The sequence below is a fragment of the Balaenoptera borealis genome, assembly GCF_965194805.1.
Source record: "Balaenoptera borealis genome assembly, chromosome: 5".
Lineage (NCBI taxonomy): Eukaryota > Metazoa > Chordata > Mammalia > Artiodactyla > Balaenopteridae > Balaenoptera > Balaenoptera borealis.
In genome coordinates this window covers 111,152,576-111,174,669 of record NC_138862.1, presented here as the reverse complement: position 1 = coordinate 111,174,669, position 22,094 = coordinate 111,152,576, and the positions used below count along the sequence as shown (strand labels likewise).

The following is a 22,094-nucleotide window of genomic DNA, read 5'->3' as shown; positions in this document are numbered from 1 at the left end:
AAGGCCAGACACTATCAAACTCTTAGAGGAAAACATAGGTAGAACACTCTGTGACATAAATCACAGCAAGATCCTTTTTGACCCACCTCCTAGAGTAATGGAAATAAAAACAAAAATAAACAAATGGGACCTAATGAAACTTAAAAGATTTAGCACAGCAAAGGAAACCATAAACAAGACCAAAAGACAACCCTCAGAATGGGGGAAAATATTTGCAAATGAAGCAACTGACAAAGGATTAATCTCCAAAATTTACAAGCAGCTCATGCAGCTCAATATCAAAAAAACAGCCCAATCAAAAACCAGACAGAAGCCCGAAATAGACATTTCTCCAAAGAAGATATACAGATTGCCAACAGACACATGAAAGAATGCTCAACACCATTGATCATTAGAGAAATGCAAATCAGAACTACAATGAGATATCATCTCACACCAGTCAGAATGGCCATCATCAAAAAATCTACAAACAATAAATGCTGGAGAGGGTGTGGAGAAAAGGGAACCCTCTTGCCCTGTTGGTGGGAATGTAAATTGATACAGCCACTATGGAGAACAGTATGGACGTTCCTTTCAAAACTAAAAATAGAACTACCATACGACCCAGCAATCCCTCTACTGGGCATATACCCTGAGAAAACTATAATTCAAAAAGAGTCATGTATCAAAATGTTCATTGCAGCTCTATTTACAATAGCCAGGACATGGAAGCAACCTAAGTGTCCCTCAAGAGATGAATGGATAAAGAAGATGTAGCATATATATACAATGGAATATTACTCAGCCATAAAAAGAAATGAAATTGAGTTATTTGTAGTGAGGTGGATGGACCTAGAGTCTGTCATACAGAGTGAAGTAAGTCAGAAAGAGAAAAGCAAATACCGTATGCTAACACATATATATGGCATCTAAAAAAAAAAAAAGAGGTCATGAAGAACCTAGGGGCATGTCAGGAATAATGACACAGACCTACTAGAGAATGGACATGAGAGTATGGGGAAGGGGAATGTTAAGCTCTGACAAAGTGAGAGGGTGGCATGGGCATATATACACTACCAAACATTAAATAGATAGGTAGTGGGAAGCAGCCGCATAGCACAGGGAGATCACCTCTGTGCTTTGTGACCACCTAGAGGGGTGGGTTAGGGAAGGTGGGAGGGAGGGAGACTCAGGAGGGAAGAGATATGGGGACATATGTATATGTATAACTGATTCACTTTGTTATAAAGCAGAAAGTAACACACCATTGTAAAGCAATTATACTCCAATAAAGATTTTTTTTTAAAAAAAGTGAATTAGAAAAAAAAAAAAGACCTGTACTCAGAAAGTTATAAGACACTGATGAAAGAAATCAAAGATGATATAAACCGATGGAGAGATATACCATGTTGTTGGATTGGAAGAATAAATATTGTGAAAATGACTATACTCCTTAAAGCAGTCTACAGATTCAGTGCAATCCCTATCAGATTACTAGTGGCATTTTTTACAGAACTAGAACAAAAAAATCTTAAGATCTGTATCTCTGTATCGAGATACAAAAGACCCCGAATAGCCAAAGCAATCTTGTGGGGAAAAAACGGAGCTGGAGGAATCAGACTCCCTGACTTCAGAGTATATTGCAAAGCTACAGTCATCAAAACAGTATGGTACTGGCATTAAAAACAGAAATACAGATCAATGGAACAGGATAGAAAGCCCAGAGATAAACCCACGCACTGATGGTCAACTGATCTATTAGAAAGGATCAAGAATATACAATGGAGAAAAGACAGTTTGTTCAATAAATGATGATGGGAAAACTGGAAAGCTACATGTAAAAGAATGAAATTAGAACACTCCCTAACGCCATACACAAAAATAAACTCAAAATAGATTAAAGACCTAAATGTAAGACCAGACACTGTAAAACTCTTAGAGAAAAACATAGGAAGAACACTCTTCAACATAAATCACAGCAACATCTTTTTTGACCCACCTCCTAGAGTAATGGAAATGAAAACAAAAATAAACAAATGGGACCTAATGAAACTTCAAAGCTTTTGCACAGCAAAGGAAACTATAAAGAAGGCAAAAAGATGAAAAGACAACCTTCAGAATGGGAGAAAATATTTGCAAACGAATCAACAGACAAAGGATTAATCTCCAAAATATATAAACAGCTCATGCAGCTCAATATTAAAAAAACAACCCAATCAAAAAATGGGCAGAAGACCTAAATAGACATTCTCCAAAGAAGACATACTGGTGGCTAAGAGGCACATGAAAAGCTGCTTAACATCACTAATTATTAGAGAAATGCAAATCAAAACTACAGTGAGGTATCACCTCACACCAGTTAGAATGGGCGGCATCATCAGAAAATCTACAAACAAATGCTGGAGAGGGTGTGGAGAAAAGGGAATCTTCTTGCACTGTTCATGGGAATGTAAATTGATACAGCCACTATGGAGAACAGTATGGAGGCTCCTTAAAATACTAAAAATAGCATTACCATATGATCCAGCAATCCCACTACTGGGCATATACCCAGAGAAAACCATAATTCAAAAAGACACATGCACCCCAATGTTCATTGCAGCACTATTTATAATAGCCAGGTCATGGAAGCAACCTAAATGCCCATTAGCAGACGAATGGATAAAGAAGATTTGGTACCTATATACAGTGGAATATTACCCAGCCATAAAATGGAACAAAATTGGGTCATTTGTAGAGACGTTGATGGACCTAGAGACTTTCATACAGAGTGAAGTAAGTCAGAAAGGAAAAAGAAATATTGTATATTAACTCATGTATGTGGAGTCTAGAAAAATGGTGCAGGTGAACTGGTTTGCAAGGCAGAAATGGAGACACAGATGTACAGAACAAACGTATGGACACCAAGGAGGGAACGTGGGGGTGGTGGTGGGGGGGTGGGATGAATTGGGAGGTTGGGATTGACCTATGTACACCAATATGTATAAAATAGGTAACTAATAAGAATCTGCTGTATAAAAAATAAACTAAAATTCAAAAAAAAATAAAGAGACAACCAAGGATCGCTAAATATATGTTTATAGACCTCGGTTTTTCAAGAGACTGGTCAGTGTGCACTTCTGAGGACTTTGATCCCCGTGTATGTACCACTGCTTTGATTCCCTTGGGGTTATGCTTCTTGTTGGGGTTTTTGCTTGTTGCTGTGGTGAAGCACTGAATAAGAGGGAAAGCAATTAGCATAATTTTTGATATTATGGCCCTAGATAATTAATATTTATTTATTAATTTGGTTGCACCAGGTCTTAGTTGTAGCAGGCGGGCTCCTTAGTTGCGGCTCGCTGGCTCCTTAGTTGTGTCATGCGAACTCTTAGTTGTGGCATGCATGTGGAATCTAGTTCCCTGACCAGGGATAAAACCCAGGCCCCCTGCATTGGGAGCATGGTGTCTTAATCACTGTACCACCAGGGAAGTCCCCGGCCCTAGAATTAATGCCACAGGATTCTCAATGGAACAAGATTCAGTGAGTGCCTGTGTATGGACTCTGTCAGTCATAGTTTACTGGTAGTTCTGGAATATGTAGGCAAATTAAGGGGGGATCAGAGGATCCATCTAGGTTTTCTTTTTGTAGTTTGACCTATCATTTATGATTTTCAAAAATCATGTTAGTTTAAAACATGCTTCTCTCCTCTTACCCAGTGATAAATGCTGCTCATTCTTTCTACAATGGAACAACAACTCTACCAATATCAGATGAAGACAGAACTCCACGAAAGAGAATTAGCAAAACCTTAAATATGACTACGAGTCCCGAGGAGAAAAGAAAAATCATTGGGGATACTTTTGTTAAGGTACCTTTTTAATATCCTCAATGTGTACTATTTTCAATGTGAGTTTTAGTATTTTTTTTCCTTATCATTATACCAAATAACCAAATTTTGTGACTAATTTTGATTCTTTTGTTGGCTAAGAGTTTTACCATATATTGCTATTATACTGACTTAGTAGAAACTGTTTTATGTTTTTAAAAAACATATGTACTTATGTTTTCAGTTTGTTGTTTTCATTGCATAAGAATAGATATTTTCAGTTGATATTAGATTTTAGTTCTTTGGGTATTTCAGTGGCTAGATTTTTTTAAGCTTTTGATGGGAATGTTCGTATACCTTTTTGAATCACATTAAGCATGTGTTTTGAGGGTTTTTTTGACTTTTTAAAAATTTTATTAATGTATAGTTGGTTGACATTGACAATGTGTTTTTTTAAAATTTTTATTGCTAATATTTTGTCTCTTTTTTTTTTACAACTTTATTGGAGTATAATTGCTTTACAATGTTGTGTTAGTTTCTGCTGTATAACAGTGTGAATCATCTATATGTATACATATGTTCCCCATACCCCCTCCCTCTTAAAGTCTCCTTCCCACCCTCCCTATCCCACTCCTCTAGGTGGTCACAAAACACCGAGCTGATCTCCCTGTGCTATGTGGCTGCTTCCCACTAGCTATCTATTTTACATTTGGTAGTGTATATATGTCCATGTCACTCTCTCACTTCATCCCAGCTTCCCCTCCCCGCCCCCATCCCATCCTCAAGTCCATTCTCTACATGTGTGTCTTTATTCCTGTCCTGCCACTAGGTTCCATCAGAATCATTTTTTTTTTAGATTCCATATATATGTGTTAGCATACAGTATTTGTTTTTCTCTTTCTGACTTACTTCACTGTGTATGACAGACTCTAGGTCCATCCACCTCACTGCAAATAACTCAATTTCGTTTCTTTTTATGAGCATGTGTTCTTAAAGGAGTTTATTTTGGAGGATAGTAGATTTCATGTCCTGGTCAATATTGCAAAAGGACTCTTAAGAAATTTAGCTGAAAGTATAAAATTTTGCTGTCTTTTAGAAGAATTCATCTCTTAGAAGTCTGTTTTACTCCTGTTGTTTATAGATTGCCAATGAAGTAATTGGAGAAATGAACCTGAAACCAGAGGAGGTTTTCCTTGCCCAAGGTACTTTACGGCCTGACCTAATTGAAAGTGCATCCCTTGTTGCAAGTGGCAAAGCTGAACTCATCAAAACCCATCATAACGACACAGAGCTTATCAGAAAGTTGAGAGAGGAGGTAAAAGCTTATGAGAACTTTTGCATAAAACCTCCCTCCCTTAACCATTTTTAAGTGTACAGTTCAGTAGTGTTAAGTATATTTGTATTGTTGTGAAACAGATCTCTGTAACTTTTTCATTTTTCAAAACTGAAACTCTATACCTGTTGAGCAACAGCTACCCTTTTCTCCCTCTCCCTAACCCCTGGTAACCTACCATTCTAATTTCTGTTTCAATGAATTTGACTACTTTAAATACCTCATAAGTGAAATCATAACAGCATTTGTTTTTTTGTGACTGGCTTATTTCACTTAGTGTAAGTCCTCAAGTTTCATCCATATTGTAGCATGTGATAGGATTTCCTTTTTAAGCTGAATAGTATTCTGTTGTATGTGTGTGTATATATATATATCTATATATATGTGTGTGTGTGTGTGTATATATATATAGTTAATTTATTTATCCACCGATGGACATTTGGATTGCTTCCACTTTCTTGTTGTCGTGAATTGTGCTGCTATGAACATGGGTTTACAGATACCTCTTGGAGCCCCTGCTTTCAATTCTTTTGGATATGTACCAGGAAGTGGGATTTCTGAATCTTATGGTAGTTTTATTTTTAATTTTTTGAGGGACTTCCTTAATGTTTCCTTAGCAGTTATACTATATTACAGTCCCACCAACAGTGCACAGAGCTTCCAATTTCTCCATACCTTGCCGAACACTTGTTCTTTTCTGGGTTTTTGTTTTTGTTTTTTTTTTAATTAGCCATCCTAATGAGTGTGAATTACCTGTACTTTTTTATTATTTTAGGCATCCTAGTGGGTGAGAAGTGGTAGGTATCTCATTGTGGTTCTGATTTGCATTTCCCTAATAGCTAACAATGTCAATCATCTTTTATGAGCTTATTGGCTACTTATATGTCGCCTTTGGAGAAATATCTATTCGGATCTTTTGCCCATTTTTAACTTGGCTTATTTATCTTTTTATTATTGAATTGTATGTGTTCTTTATATAGTCTTGTTACAGCCCTTTATTAGATATATGATTTGCCTTCTGTAGGTTGTCTTTTCACTTTTTTGATGGTATCATTTGGAGAGTTTTAATTGTTAAACACTAGTATATTTTCTGATTTCCTTGTATTACAGTGAGAACTAGATCAGAGATAGGTGGGTAGGTACGTTCTGATTTATTTCTATTTAAGAGGTTTACGTTTAAAATGTGTTTCAAAGAGAACTATGAAGATCACTAAAATATCTAATTCCTTATAAGCACATAGAAAGAAATACTTTAAAAGATGAAGTTTTAAAAAAATGATTTTTAAAGGTAAAAGACAACAGGAAAAGCCAATAATTTGTTACTCTTTGCTTTCCATGTCATTTTGGTTACTGATCTGTATTAATAGGCCTTTTTCTTCCCTGTAGGGAAAAGTCATAGAACCTTTGAAAGATTTTCACAAAGATGAAGTAAGACTCTTAGGCAGAGAACTTGGACTTCCAGAAGAGTTAGTTTCCAGGCATCCATTCCCAGGTAAAAGAACAGAATTCTGTTTGACTTGTTACTATGCCTTCATGTTGAACAAAAATCAATTCAGACAGCTTTTGAAGTAATTTATCATCTTAGGGAATATGTAACTTTAAAGAAAGGAAAGGATGGATAGGGAATAAATATTCTTTTTAGTGCCTACTGTATATATTTCATTTTATTAAATACTCATTTTTTATTGTATATATATTTAAATATTACATTATCCTTGTGTAAATAGATTGTCATGTAATGTTGCCATCGGATGAGAAAGCCAAGAGATATTTTAATAACATTGCCACACAATTCTTAGTGTTAGAACTTGGGTTTTTATGTTCTTTCTACTATACCGTGATGTGTTCCACAGGGTTAAAACTCGGTTCTCTGAAATCCTTATCCCCTGACTTGTCTGAATGGTTGAACCATTTCTTTGCACAGTGCTGTATGTATTTAATTCATGACCAAAGGAAAATATTCAGTTTTTAAATAGTCATTTGCTGTCATAAAATAAAATTAATTAGAGGTGGTATTTGTTAAAGTTAGGACTGTGAGTCGTAACCTGTTTTTGTTATGAGTTCTTGAGCTTGGCAAATCTTATACCTCAGTTTCTAAGTCTCTACAATAGTCATTGGGTGATGAGTTGAGGGAATGGTCTAATTAAACGAAAAAGCATAGTAATAGTTAACATTTCTTGAGTACTAGTATGAGCTAGGCATTCTGCTAAATACAGTATTTTACACATGATGTCTTATTTAATCCTCACAATAGAAAGTATTATGATCCTGTTGTCCAGCTGAGAGAATTTTGGGACAGAGGCTAGTTTGCCAGAAGTTATGCAGGTTGGGTTTGGAACCAGGATTCTAGCCCCAATACGCTCTCCTCAGAGTTTGTTACTCTTAACTACCGTATTGCCTCCATAAACAGTGTTACAAAGGTATAGCCCATATGGAGATGAGCACTTGTTTATATTACTAACTTCAACTATAGTAATTTAAGACGTTCAGTCCTAACGTGTGTTGGCAAAGGATTGTGTATGAAAGTAATTTTAGATAGATTGGCATGTATATTGTGAATTTAAAATATTTATTGGAGAATTTTGAGATTCTTAATACAGGGACTATTAAAATAAGAGGTGGATATCATTGATGTGAACAGAACTGAAGCATTCTAAAAATGATGAGTTGGATGGGAAACTAATAGCTGCATTTCATATTAAACACTTTAAAAAACCTAAAGTTTATATGTCAATTATATTTCAATAAAACTGGTTAAAAAAACAATGGCAGGGGTGTTTTATATTTTGGGAATAGTGACCTTTTTTTATTTAAAATTTTATATTAAACATAACATTTATATTAAATACCATTGTTACTCTTCTCTTTAGGTCCAGGCCTGGCAATCAGAGTAATATGTGCTGAGGAACCTTATATCTGTAAGGATTTTCCTGAAACCAACAATATTTTGAAAATAGTAGCTGATTTTTCTGCAAGCGTTAAAAAGGTAATAATTTGTGTTGAATTTGTTTATTATAGGAGCTTTAAACAGACACAGCTAATTGGTGCAAGGAATTGAATGGATTCTTGCTGTACTCCAGTAATTACAATAAAATTGATTAGGGTTTCATCATTTGAAAATTCAGGGTAATTTAACCTTTGGAAATGACTATGAAGAAAGTATTCTACAGACACTCTTAAATGCAGACTTCTCTTTTCAGCCATTCCATATATTTTAACAGATTGGATACTTTGAATCCCTGAAAGTACTAGATACAAAGTATTTTAAAATACCCTTTCACATTTATTGCAGAAAGGCAAGGGAGATCATTTTAGTTCCAAATTGAGGATGATGGAAAAGTCTCCAGTTCTTCTGTATATTTGGTGCCTAAATTTATAATCTTTGTTAAAGTGGGCTTTGGTTGGCAGTGCTTCCAGGTGTCAGACAAGAAGCAATATAAATTCTCTTTGGAGTCTCTTCAACCAGGCCTCAAAGAATTCCCATAAATAGAGTTTCAACAAATATGAGCTTATAATAAAAAACTATAAAATAGATATAAAAGTAAGGCACCATGAATGAGAGCTACTGGAAACAACTAGTAGAAGACCCTCAAGCACTTCAGATACTGGAATTAGCATATAGGCAACATTTAAAAGTACCGAGAATTAAAAGACACAATTGTTAATAAGAATAAGGTATATAAGATACTATAAAAAGTGACTGGGGAGCTTTGAAAAAATATTAAGTTCTAGAAATGAAAATAACTAAAAAAGAGCTAAAGAGAGAATTAGTGAAGATCGATGTTAAATTGTCCAGAAATTGGAACAAACCATCAAAGACAAAATATGGTTCGAAGAGGTTAATGTAGAATGAGAATGTCAACTTTAATGTATATCCAGAAGGAGATGATAGACAAAAGTATTGAAATTTCTCCACACTGGTGAAAGACACCATGCCTCAGATTCAGGAAGCATAAAACATCCCAATCAGGATAAAGGAGAAGAATTTGACACCTAATAGGCATAACTATGGAAACTACAGACTGCCAAAGACAAAGTGGCTGCAAAGAAATGATTGATTGCTGCGTAAAGGAAAGGCTATTCCTGGAAGCAGTAGTAAAAGCAGGAAGAATTCAAAGTACCAAGAGAAAATAATTGTGAACAATAGTGAACAGATAAACTGTCTCAAAGAACTAGGGCAAAATAAAGACATTTTCACATAAACAGAATTTACTACCAACAGTCTGTTACTTAAGGAACTGTAAAGGCAGTGGTTCTCAACCCTGGCTGTGTATTAGATTCAACAGGGGGAGCTTTTGAACTATTCTATGCTTGGGCCCCTTCTCCCTAGAATTTATTTAATTGATGTGGGATGGGACCTGAGCATACTAAGAAATTTGAGTGTATAGCTAAGGTTGAGAACCACTGTTTTAAAGAAATGACTTGAGGAGAAGCAAAAGGATACCAGTTGAAAGGTCTGAGATACAGGGACTGGTAAGCAAATAAAATGGTAAATGGATAAAATTAAACAGACATGGACTATATAAACTGATCTAAATTTTGGTGTTTATTTTAAAAAAATAGTATAAGATTATATAGCTAAAATAGCATATAAGCCACACAGGGATCAATTGGAGTTGAAGCATTCAAAGATCTTTGTATTTTTTGCCAGATGGGCAGAGATGATTCTCTTTTGTTAAATATCCCCACTTAAGGGGAAATGATAAAGAATAAAAATAGAGGGTTTAACTTCACAACTAGTAAAGGGGAAATAAATGAGCTGGGAGAAATCATCAGTTCAGAGGAATATAAAAAAGGAGAAAGAAATATAAAAAGTGGGGCAAATAGAAACTACTGAATTAAATGGTAGGATGGAATTCAACCATATTATTAACCCACAATTAAAAGGATTAACATCTTTAGTTAGGACATAATTGTCAAACTAGATTGAGGAATAAAATCTAACTATAGTCTGTTTACGTAGAGATAGGAACTGGGAAGGTAAAAGAACAGAAAAACATATACCAGGCAAATAAACCAAAAAAAAGGAAGTAGGTAGAGATATATTAATTTCAGACAAAGTTGACTTTATGGCAAAAAGTTTCCTTAGAGATAAGGAGAAGGTTCGACTCACGTGAGGTGTCTCTTGCTGTTGACAGAGGATTAAAGCCTCCATGTATGTAAATCTAATCTGTGTTTCTTGTCCTGATATTTAACTTTTCATAGCCCTGGCCCTCAGAAATGAAATTCTGACACACTGCATAGCCCACACAAGTCAGAGAGAAATACCAAATAGAATCTATTGCTATAAACCAGAAAGTGTAGATACATAAGATAGTAATATGTACCAAAAGAGTGAATACTGTATTTCTTGAAACCCTGAGAAGTGTGTCTTTGGTTTTCCTAGCCACATACACTATTACAGAGAGTCAAAGCCTGCACAACAGAAGAGGATCAGGAGAAGCTGATGCAAATTACAAGTCTGCATTCACTGAATGCCTTTCTGCTACCAATTAAAACTGTGGGTGTGCAGGTGAGTTGTGTGACTTCATTGACCTGTGACATAACTTTCTGCTGCTCTTTTTGCTAATATTGAAATAGGAATGTCTTAAGAAAATGAAATATGAAAGTATATACACCAAGTTTAAAAATGTAAAAAGGCAATATTTTATAGAATGTTTATGAAGTGAATAAGGTAATAGGAACTAAATATTCAGGCTGAGATTTTGTAGATTTGAAACACCTGTCATCTGTAACGAAAGTAAAAAAAATTCAAAGAATGATTTGCTATAGGATTGGCTTGCTTGCTTCTGCCTTGAAGAACAGGTACTGAGAGGTCATGTCCTCATTTATCCTTCTTGATATGAAATATTCTGTGGCTTTAGAAGTCTCTAACTGCAAGAAGGCCCCCAGATGTACATGTTACACCATTTAGGCATTGTTCTCGGCTTGTGTATTCCTTAAACCAGTGTCCTCTGCCTCTTCAACATGTCCCGTCTCTCCCTCTCTCTCTCTTAGCTGTGATAATGTACAACTAACATTTTCAGTACGTTCTGTCTTTCCAATTGTAAAAGCATGTGACTGTAATATAGTTCTCATTTTTGAAATGCTATTCATAAATAGATTATATTAAGTTCTTTATTTATATGATCATCAGGTGAGTTTCTGGGGGAAAAAAGCTTGGGAATCTAGGGAAGAGGAAGGTTTCTTTTCCGTGATTTAGAATTTGAAGTTAAATGAAAACTAGAAAAGGTGTCAATAATTCAACTCAAAATGGTGCGAGTGCCAGTTAAGTGGGTTAATGTGTTTATAACGTTCTCTTATAGTAGAATTATGCGTGGGAAGAAATTAAATACGTTTTAGAGATTGTTCCTCTAAAACTTAATATATACTCTTTTCCATAAATATGTGAATCTGAGCCATCCTTTTAAATTCCTCTTTCTCCTGAATTCATGTAGCTCTGTTTGTAAATAAGACAATAAAAATTCATCGTTAACTTTAAAATTAAACTAAAATATTTTAGTTCATGGAAATGATAGGGCCAGCTATTTCCCCTCTTCTCCCTCTTTTTAAAGGCCCTATGTGAAAGCTACTTATATTGTTTTTAAATCATGTTGAAATAACCATTCCTGGAATTGTAGGAATAATTTTCTTTCAATGGTGTATGGATTATCTCATTTATCATATACAGATTCATTTTGAAACTCATCATATGATATTTCAGGCAGCTATTACCCTACTATGTAAAAATAGAAGAGCAGACAAGTGGTTTGTTTTTGGTTTTTTTTTTCCAGTCCTAAGTAGATCTATTATAGAAAACTTCCAGCTCTGTATGCTAACTCCTGCTAGGCAGGGAGATGAACTAGTTCCCCATTCCCCTTTTTTGATAAGTTCATAGATAATGCTATGGATAAATAAATAAATATAATTTGTTGGATGAGTGATTTCTTTTTTAAAAAATATGATTAACATATATATACACTACTATATATGAAATAGGTAAACAACTGTATAGTACAGGGAACTATAACCTGTAATGGAAAAGAATCTGAAAAAGAGTATATATATGTATGTATGTATAACTGAATCACTTTGCTGTACACTTGAAACTAACACAACATTGTAATAACTACACTTCAATTAAAAAAAAATGAAGCTTATTCAGGCTCCACTATTTTTCCCATCAAAATAGAAGTTTCTTTTGTTGTTGGTTATCTAACTTTATCTAGTCTCTTAGGCCTTTGAAGCTGAGACTCTTAGAAGTCCAGATAAAAATCATAATTCATGGTTAGTATAGCAATGAAGTTTATTTTCTAAAAACCAAAATAAACTGCATTTGTAAAAAAAAAAAAAATGTAGAGTACATTTTAAAAGTAATTCTCCCATTTCTGCTCTCCAGTTAAATGTTCCTTCCAGAACCATTTAGAAAGAAAATGAAAGGAAATTATTGACACATTGTTCATCACCTTTTTCTTTTAACTGAACATCATGAACTTCTTTTCTTGCCATTGCAAGTAGATTCTTATTCTTAACTGCTGCCTTATATTCCATGTATGATTATACCATAATTTATTTAATCATTCCCCTACCAATGGATATTTAAACCATTTTCACTTTGTCACTATTATAGGCATTTCAACAAGTAATATCTTATTTTTTCAAGCAGTTATTTATGTATTTCAGTAATATTTCCTGGATTAAAGAGCATGTACATTTTAAACTTTGATAGATGCTATATTAGCATTCAAATAGTCTGAATTCTTAAGTTTACTGTGTATTAGGTAGTTATCTAATGAATCTTACTTTTAAGTTGCTTTTCAGTTTAATTTTTTTTTAAGCCAATTACTTGGATTAAACAGGACAGAGGAAAAGGAAATCAATATTATCAATTTTATTCACTTATTTTAAAATTAACTTTCTTATTTTAAAGGAATAAATTATTTTTATATCTGACTTGAGAATCCTTTATCCATCTAAAGGATTTGGCAGATCTTGTCTGCCAAATTAAGTGTGCTGGCTATCTGTAGTTAGGCAGGTATGAATGAAATCCCAGTGAATCTCTGGTGTATGTTGAATAAATTATTGAAATTACCGTGACACTTCTTTTTAATGTCTGAGCTGATTTAGGTAGAATTTAACAGGGGATGTTAGGGACTTCCCTGGTGGTCCAGTGGTAAGGAGTCCGCCTTCCAGTGTAGGGGACACGGGTTCGATCCCTGGTCAGGGAACTAAGATCCCACATGATGCGGGACAACTAAGCCCACACTGCTGAGCTTGTGCACCCAACTAGAGAGCCTGCGTGCCACAAACTACAGAGCCCACGCGCTCTGGAACCCGTACACCACAGCTACAGAGCTCACGGGCCCTGGAACCTGCGTGCCACAACTAGAGAAGACAAAACCCGCACACCACAATGAAGAGCCCACGCGCCGCAGTGAAAGATCCTGCATGCCCCAACTAAGACCCGACGCAGCCAAAAATAATAAATAAATAAATAATACAAAAAATGTTAAATAGGGGATTTTAATTTAGGATTTGTTTATATCATTAGCAAACTATCCATATATACTTATAGTCAAGCATATTTTTGTTTAAAAAATTGCTATTAATGGTGTCATCATGCATGAAATATTTTCCAGTCCATCTTTCGAATTCTGTAAAATCATTAAAATTATCAATTGTATTTTTATTTTCAGGGTGACTGTCGTTCTTATAGTTATGTGTGTGGAATCTCCAGTAAGGATGAGCCTGACTGGGAATCTCTTATTTTCCTGGCTAGACTTATACCTCGCATGTGTCACAACATTAACAGGTGTGTTCTGCAGGTGGTGGAGGGGTGAGGTGTAATGGAAGGATGTGTTTTTTTTAAGGTCTTCCCATGTTGAAAGACCAGTGGCTCAAGTGTAGATACAGGTATGTGCTTAGGTCATAGTCCAGCAGATATTTAATAATACCTTGTACTTTGTTCCTTCATCACAGTGCAATCATCTGCTTATTAAAAAATTTTTTGCTTGAGAAATAGGAAGGTTTTTAATTGTAGTATGAAACACTAAAGACAGCTTTAAAAACATGTCTTCCCAATTAGCAATTTACACTACTTGTTTTATGATTAGATGTTTTATTACAGAAGGATTGAAAAAATTGTACAGGTTATAGAATTACCGTTAGGGACTTAGTCAATTTAATAATAATTCCAGAGTAAATCAAAAGAAAGAGACATATGCCAGATATCATCAAAGTAACAGCGTTAAATGTATAAAAAAATTTGAATTTAGTTTTTCAGATCCAGTTTTCCTTTAATTTACACATTAATTTCTTATGTCGGATATATCAATAACTGCTTTATTGATATAATCTTTGTGTAATACTGAGCATTGTCTGTTATATGTTCAAAAGTCTTACTCATTTAGTACCAGATTGCTAATTAAATGTTCTTATTTTACAGTGTTTCACTCTTTTCTATTTTCTTCGTGGGTTTTAGGCAGTTAACAAGCAAAAAGAATTTCTTGAGATTGTTTACTCAAATTAGCTACAGAAATTATAAACCTACTTGTTGGTGTTTACTTAGCAGGGTATGTATATTTCTATACTGGTGTGGCTAGTATTTGTAGGCTGGTATGGCCTTCAAGACAAGAAGTCAAAGGGAAATCACATTTTTACTGATGGAAACATGTCCTTTAAAAGGCTTGCATAGATGAACCGAAGGCCCCCAAATACAGAAGCACCTTTAACACACTGAAAGGATGAATTATTAATAAATAATGGTAAATTTGTAATTGCCTATTTTGAATGGAGATAATTGTCTTGGTTAAAATAATGGTTCATAATTCATCTTCTGAAACATGCTAATACCTAAATAAACTTCATAGGCCATACAGAAAATTCCCTTTCACTAAGTTTGGCTCCACGGCTTTTACTATATAATTAATATGTTTTTCATTTCACAACATTCTTGTCTCATCTGTCTCTCTGTCCTTTTCTTTTGCCAAAGAGCACTCACCCTTGTTTAAACTTTATCTCAGTCCTTTTATAGTCTGGTTTCTCTGCCTGTCTTTTCTTTTTTCCCCATTTGTCTCTCCCTCCATTCTTAACCCTTCCTCCCTCCCCAAAAAAGGAAAAAAAAAAAAGTCTAACAACCAATAAACAAAAAACTAGATTTTAAAATATGAACCTAGCAAGCCCTTAAAGAGTGTTAGTGAATTTTTGATTTCTTTGCCAGGGTCTTTTTTTGGGAATTGGAATTTAAATAAAAAAAAAAAAAACTTTCCATTTTTACCAGTCTTTCCCCCCTCATTGCATGATGGAATCTTTATATAGAGAGGGACGGTTCCAGTTTTACTGGAAGGCTGCCTATCCCAGTACATTCTATGATCGCTCTTGTTTGAACGAAATAAGAGAAAAAGGAGCAAGTTCATGGCATTCTCTTACATAGTTGCTTTTTTCCTCTAAGGATTGTTTATGAGCTCTAGGAACTATTTTATTTAGAAGAAGTGTGGCTTACTTTCTATGCATGGAACAAAACCCTTCTTGTGACAGTATGTTTGGAAGGAGGCAATGAAGTATTTGGTGGTAGTGGTGGTTTTGATCTGATGCTTTTTTCTTCCATATGTTTTATTTTAAGTACCTATTAAGAAAGAAAAAGCATTATTAAACTTCACCATGGTAGTTGCAGGGGAGATTTATTTTCTCTGCTAAAGACAGATAGGGCTTAGGAAAAGGGACAGTTGCCTGCTGGCTGGAGTTGGATTGGAAAGAGCCAGGTGGCACTCATCTCTACCCCTTCTCTCTTGTTTTCTGGGTGAAGGTTGTAGAACAGATTCCCCAAACCAGTGGCAAGATTCCCCTTGAATTGTTGTAATTATTTGATCCTAATTTCCTCAAGCTACCTTCCAAATCCTACTTTTATTAACATCTGCAGCATATCTTCATAAGTTTCAAACAGACATTTACTTGAAGCAGTAGTAAGTCATTCCTTTTCAACCAAGTCTTAACTTTGGTGATATTCTTAACCTTTCTTTGGGATCAGTGTTTTCCAAAATTAAAAAAAAAAAAAAAAAAAAAGTGAGTTGGCAGTCAAATAAGTTTGGGAAATTCACTGTAGTCTCATCTTGGAAGTTTCCAGCACATATTAGCATATTATAGTTTCTGAAGTTTTGTTATAAAACCTATTTATTTAATTTAGTGTTTCCCCAGGAATTTCCTAGGGCTACCATAACAAATTTCCACAAACTGGAAGGCTTAAAACAACAGAAATCTATTATCTCACAGTTCTGGAGGCTATTGAAGGCTATAAGTCTGAAATCAAGGGTGGTGTCAGCAGGGCCATGGCTCTCTCAGAAGGCTCTGAGGGGAGAATCCTTCCTCGCCTCTTCGTAGTTTCTGTTGTTTGCTGGCAATCGTTGGCGTGTGGCAGTATAACTCCAATCTTTTCTCCATCTTTACATGGCTGTCTTTTCTCCGTGTGTCTGTGTTTCCAGATTTCCTTTTTCTTAGAAGAACACCCAGCAATCATTGGATTAATCCCCCCAAACACCATTATGACCTTTTTTCGATTACATTTACAAGGACCCTATTTTCACCCACAGATTCCAGATGGACATGAAGTTTTGGGGATACACTTCAATCCAGTACATTAAATGGAAAGAGGATTGTGATAATCACTTACATCTTCGCACATTCTGAGATACTAGTATTCCAGAAAATATACTTTGAGGAAGGTTCATAGAATAGAAACCCTTCTATAATCTTATATCCTATCCTACCCATTTGGGGATTTGAAGTGGGTAAGAGAGGGGCCTAAGAACAAATGGAAAGAATGTTATTTTATGTGCTTTGCTTCTCTTACTAAAACGTATTTTCTCTATAATTTTCACTACCCCCTTCTAGAGTTGTCTATATATTTGGCCCACCAGTTAAAGAACCTCCTACAGATGTTACTCCCACTTTCTTGACAACAGGGGTGCTCAGTACTTTACGCCAAGCTGATTTTGAGGCCCATAACATTCTCAGGGAGTCTGGTAAGCTGCCCATTTTGTTCATCACTGAATGCTCTAACTAGATTTTGGAAGCATGGCATTATTATTTCTAGTCGGAGGACTCAGCTTTTAGTTTTATTATTTAATTCTTTGGGTAGTTCTATGACATTGCCTTATCTGTATAAAATGTATTCACCTTTGTGGTCATTTGCGGACATGTACAAAGTGGCAAAAAATTTGAGTTGCTCAGCTCATATGTTCCCAGCTGAGGTTGAACAAGGCAATCCTCTGCCGTCTTGTTTCAGCTCTTTCTATAAACAAGTGTCCTTTTTGTGGTCTATTTAATGACATATTTTTTGCGTTTTTGTGCTTTCTGTTGGTGATTTCACTGTTTAAAATAGTGCTGAGGTGCTGTGTAGGTTCCTAAGCACAGGAAGGCTGTGATGTACCTTACTGAGAGAATAGGTTTGTTAGATAAGATTCATTCAGGCATGAGTTATAGTGCCATTGGCTGTGAGCTCAACGTTAATGAACCTACAATAAATATTGCATAAGGTGTCTTTAAACAGAAACACACATAAGCAAGGATATGTATTAATCAGTTGATGAAAGTGGTCAGGAACCTAACTCTGTATTTCCCCTAGGGTTAGTGGTTCAGTATTTCCTTATTCAGTGTCTGCAGTATAGAAGATAACTACTATGAATAATGAATTGACTTTATATGTATATCACATCACTGTAACATATCACTGCAGTCATCAAATTCTGTAATTTGTATTTGTGGTTATGTTTACTTACAGTGCTATGAGAGTAGCTAAAAACAGTACATGATGACAGTCCTAAGAAGTGGTGTGTGTATGTGTGCGATTTTAGATCTGTCTGGGGGGATTTAATTGAGCAGAGAGTGCTTTTCTATGGTGTGGTGATTGGTTCTACATGTTAACTTCCTTTCTTTAGGGTATGCTGGGAAAATCAGCCAGATGCCGGTGATTTTGACACCTTTACATTTTGATCGGGACCCACTTCAGAAGCAGCCTTCATGCCAGAGATCCGTGGTTATTCGAACCTTTATTACTAGTGATTTCATGACTGGTATACCTGCAACCCCTGGCAATGAGATCCCTGTAGAGGTAATTTTTACTTTTTTTCCTAATGTACATTTTTAATACCTTATACATTTTATAACAATGGTGAATGGAATAGGCTATGGCAATGTTGGTATTTCTGAGGTTGGTTTTCTGTTCATAAAATAGGCTCTCATTTTTTTAATCTCCACGTTAATTGGTTGTTTAATACACTATAGTAGAAAAAGGCCTTAAGTTTATTAAACTCCAGATGTCTGATTACTATGTGGAGAATCACCAACTCTGATCTATCATTTTATCTAATCTTGCCAACCTCTACTTTGTAAATAGTATCCTCCAAGTAGAGAAGAAAACACTAAGAGTGAAGAAGAGTTTATTAGACATAAGGGCGAGATTTGATGGCATTATGGCCAGGCACCCATGAATTTCTTATTGCTCTATTACCAATTGCAGTTTTGATCACCATCTTCCTTTCTTATTATCCCTCCACTAGAGTGTTCCAGAGGAGCTATTTGCATAATAGCAAATGAAAGTCAAAGTGAGACTTTATTAGTTGGACCACTGTTCCGGGACTCTAATACAGGGCTCTGATTATATATAGCTAGATAGCTGGGTTGCGGAATGTGGCTTAGAGTCTGTTTTCCCTTAGGCTCACATTTGCCAAGTCTCTGGCCAGTCAAGTGACAAGGCCTTCCTCGTCTATACATGTAGCAGTGATTATTATTACCTTGTATTATGTGCCACCTTGGTGGGCTCGACGTTGTAAGCCACAGATAATTTGTGAAGCATTGGCATAAACCCGTAAAATCAGATACTTGGATGCCACAGCAATGTCAAATTGCTATAAATGCTTCTAAACACTTGTTATGGACCAGTAGCAAACATGACTTGCAGACTGCACTTTGAGTAGTACTGAATTTGTCACTTAAATCTATAGAGGGTCACTACATAAAGTAATCATAAATATATCCCATATACATAGAGGACAATAGTAAAAATAGATTGTGTTTTAATTTCGAATTACAAATGCAGGACTTCTAAGTCTGTTAGACACACAGTGGACCCTGGCTCTTTATTTATAATCTTTGTTTTATAACAGGTGGTGTTAAAGATGGTCACTGAGATTAAGAAGATTCCTGGTATTTCTCGAATTATGTATGACTTAACATCAAAGCCCCCAGGAACTACTGAGTGGGAGTAATAAACTTCTTGTTCTACTAAAGTTCCGTGTGCAGATTAAATTGATTAGAAACCATTCCCAGTATTGACATGCAGTACTGTCAAAAGAGTTACTGGAGCAACTACATCACATCTGAGTTCTCTGCAGCAAAAATCTACGGCTTAAGAGCTGAGTTGGGGATAACTAAAAGGGACTGAAGAGTTTGTATGGGTATAATCAAAGCACCATTTCCTACACTCAGACAGACTGACACTGCTTTTGCCTTTACCTCTGCCTCACTTGTTCTTTATGTATAAACTCACTGTTGCTATTGATGTCTCTTTCATCGAAGATGTATGGGAGTGGGTGAGTTTGGGGGCTGGTAATGGACTTCTGTCCCCTTGCCAGTTTCTAAGAGATGTTAGAAACACCATTATTTACCAGTGTGACTTAGTATGTATTCCTTATGGAGAATCTGCGTTTCCCGTAAAGTAACCTTATTCCTCCAAAGGTTCCGGGAAGGGGTCAACATATCAGATAAAGGTTTAGGTGGGCTATTCCATCCACTTTTGCAGGACACTGGGGCCATAAAATGGTAAGCTACCTTAAGATGGAAAAGCACCAGGAATTTGTTCAAGTACTTTGAATTTTATGTCATCACAGCCGTGGGAGGAAGGAACTATGAGTAGTCTCATAGTAGTCTCTTTAAAATGTTTTCAAATCATGCTCCATGTTGCATACTGTCAACCTGTTCATTGGTAAGGAGCTTTATCCTCCCAGCCTTATATTGCCGCTCCCATAGCCTTGTAGAGGAAGTTTCTGTTCTCTCCCCAGAAGAGACTGTCTTTGGTCTAGCATAGATAAAGTTCAAGTATTTTAATCTTGTTTGGTCAGAGGAGCAGCTCTGAGATCACAGAAACCATCGTGCATGCCCGCAGCTTACAAATGCATGCCTGCAGTAATCTAGTAAAGAGTTGTAAAATGAACTCTTAGATGTAATCTATAGATACATTTTTTTATGCACTGCTCAGAAGATTGTGACCAGTCTTGGCTCGTGCGAAGTATTGCCAAACTTTGTACTCCTTTCTACCAGCTGTAAGAGAAGATTTAAGAACTGGTGTAGGACTCTTTGCCATTGCTACCAGTTTCTAAGAGATGCTTTTATAACATTCATAAAAATAGACAGTACTAGGTTTGAATTCTGCAGCCGTTTCTCTCTCAGTATTTTAGCTGATATTACTCTTTAAAAATGTTACCATGTTTTTCTCATACCAGTTCCATCTCAGGTTGCTGCCTCTTACCTAATCTTCAAGATCTTTTTCTTTTTTTTTTAAATTTTTTTTTTTTAATTTTTATTTATTTATGGCTCTGCTGGGTCCTCGCTTCCGTGCGAGGGCCCTCCCCAGCCGCGGCAAGCGGGGGCCACTCCTCACCACGGTGCGCGGGCCTCTCACCATCACGGTCTCTCCTCCTGCGGAGCACAGGCTCCAGACGCGCAGGCCCAGCAACTGTGGCCCACGGGCCCAGCCGCTCCGCGGCACACGGGATCCTCCCAGACTAGGGCTCGAACCTGCGTCCCCCGCACTGGCAGGCAGACTCCCAACCACTGCGCCACCAGGGAAGCCCCTCTTCAAGATCTTTTGTATTAATCAGGTATACAATTTTGTTTGGGATTCAGTGTTAGGTAAATAATAAAATTACGCATGGCAGAAGTCTTCCTTTCATTCTGTTTGGCACAGGGTATAAGAAAACTGTGTTGCTGAACCAGCAAGGGAAGAGCTTCTGACTGCTGTAACAGGTATCTGTATCTGAGAGACAGGAGTAGTTGATTTCTACAAAACTTGAAGGGTTCATTCTCTGTCCTAATGATGAGGAACTCACAATGGCTCTTTGCAAAGAGGGTATATTAGTGGTCTGGCCTTAACAGATTTGGAGGCATGTTATTTTAGAGCTGGAATAGACAACCTAAAAGGCTTATAAACATTTGTGTTTAGTGAAAAGAATTCCTCTTCTAGTAAAAGTATCTTATGATTTTGTATTCAAGCAAATAATAGGAATCTAGGAAGACTTTTTTCCTAAAGTATGTTCTGTGGAACACTATTGCACAGAGATAAAGGGTTAGGTGATCATACAGGTTTGGAAAGTGCTGCTCACTTGTCCTTCCGTCTTGGAGATTTATGGTATACGTTATCTTCAAAGCTCTGAGAAATTTTGAAGTTAGAAACAATTGTTTTTTAACTTAATGTTTTCCCGATATTTGTTCACTAAACCCCTTTTGTATAATCCTTCTTAAAACTGTAAAAATGGTTTCTCCAAAACACTTCTCAACATGATATAGTAAAAAAAAATCTAGAATTCAGAGATTTCTTAATATCTAGTACCCTCTCTTCCTTTGCAAAGCACTTTTTGCTTTGTGCCATGTAGTATTACTCTATACCTTCACAGTATTTCATCTGAGGATCTGAGAAAAGTTAAGATTGCAGTTCCATTTTACAGTTAAGGAAACAAGCTCAGCTTAGTAATGGCTACCTAAAGAGTTTCAGAATTAAATGTAGGGTTTCCCAGTTATTCTTTTTTTAAGTGAATTTTGGCACCTAAAATTATATAAACTTACTGGATGGTTATTTTTAACCAAGGCTTAGAACAGTGGCTCCCTGTCTAATAACATTCATCATTGGTTATCCTTGACAGCTCGTGACTGCTTTCCCAACACTCACCACTTACCTGGGAATATATTCTATCTAATAAATGTATTTTGTTTCTTTGTACTTATAGAAG

At 35.9% G+C, this 22,094-nt stretch overlaps 1 protein-coding gene across 2 annotated transcripts in view; it reads left to right on the top strand.

Moving 5' to 3' along the window:
- GMPS (guanine monophosphate synthase) overlaps positions 1-19,379 on the top strand; it is an 89,891-nt gene extending 70,512 nt beyond the window's left edge. Inside the window, exons 8-16 of one of the 2 annotated variants that reach the window (XM_082394366.1) lie at positions 3,676-3,827; positions 4,927-5,100; positions 6,505-6,610; positions 7,989-8,104; positions 10,505-10,630; positions 13,794-13,909; positions 16,984-17,114; positions 18,030-18,202; positions 19,257-19,379. In XM_082394366.1, the coding sequence (XP_082250492.1) occupies positions 3,676-3,827; positions 4,927-5,100; positions 6,505-6,610; positions 7,989-8,104; positions 10,505-10,630; positions 13,794-13,909; positions 16,984-17,114; positions 18,030-18,202; positions 19,257-19,358 (1,196 nt within the window). In that variant the 3' untranslated portion in view covers positions 19,359-19,379. Of the gene's footprint in view, positions 1-3,675; positions 3,828-4,926; positions 5,101-6,504; positions 6,611-7,988; positions 8,105-10,504; positions 10,631-13,793; positions 14,011-14,578; positions 16,189-16,983; positions 17,115-18,029; positions 18,203-19,256 lie in introns of those variants that run through there. The other variant, XR_014245278.1, reaches the window with a different exon arrangement.
- Positions 19,380-22,094: the final 2,715 nt, after the last annotated feature.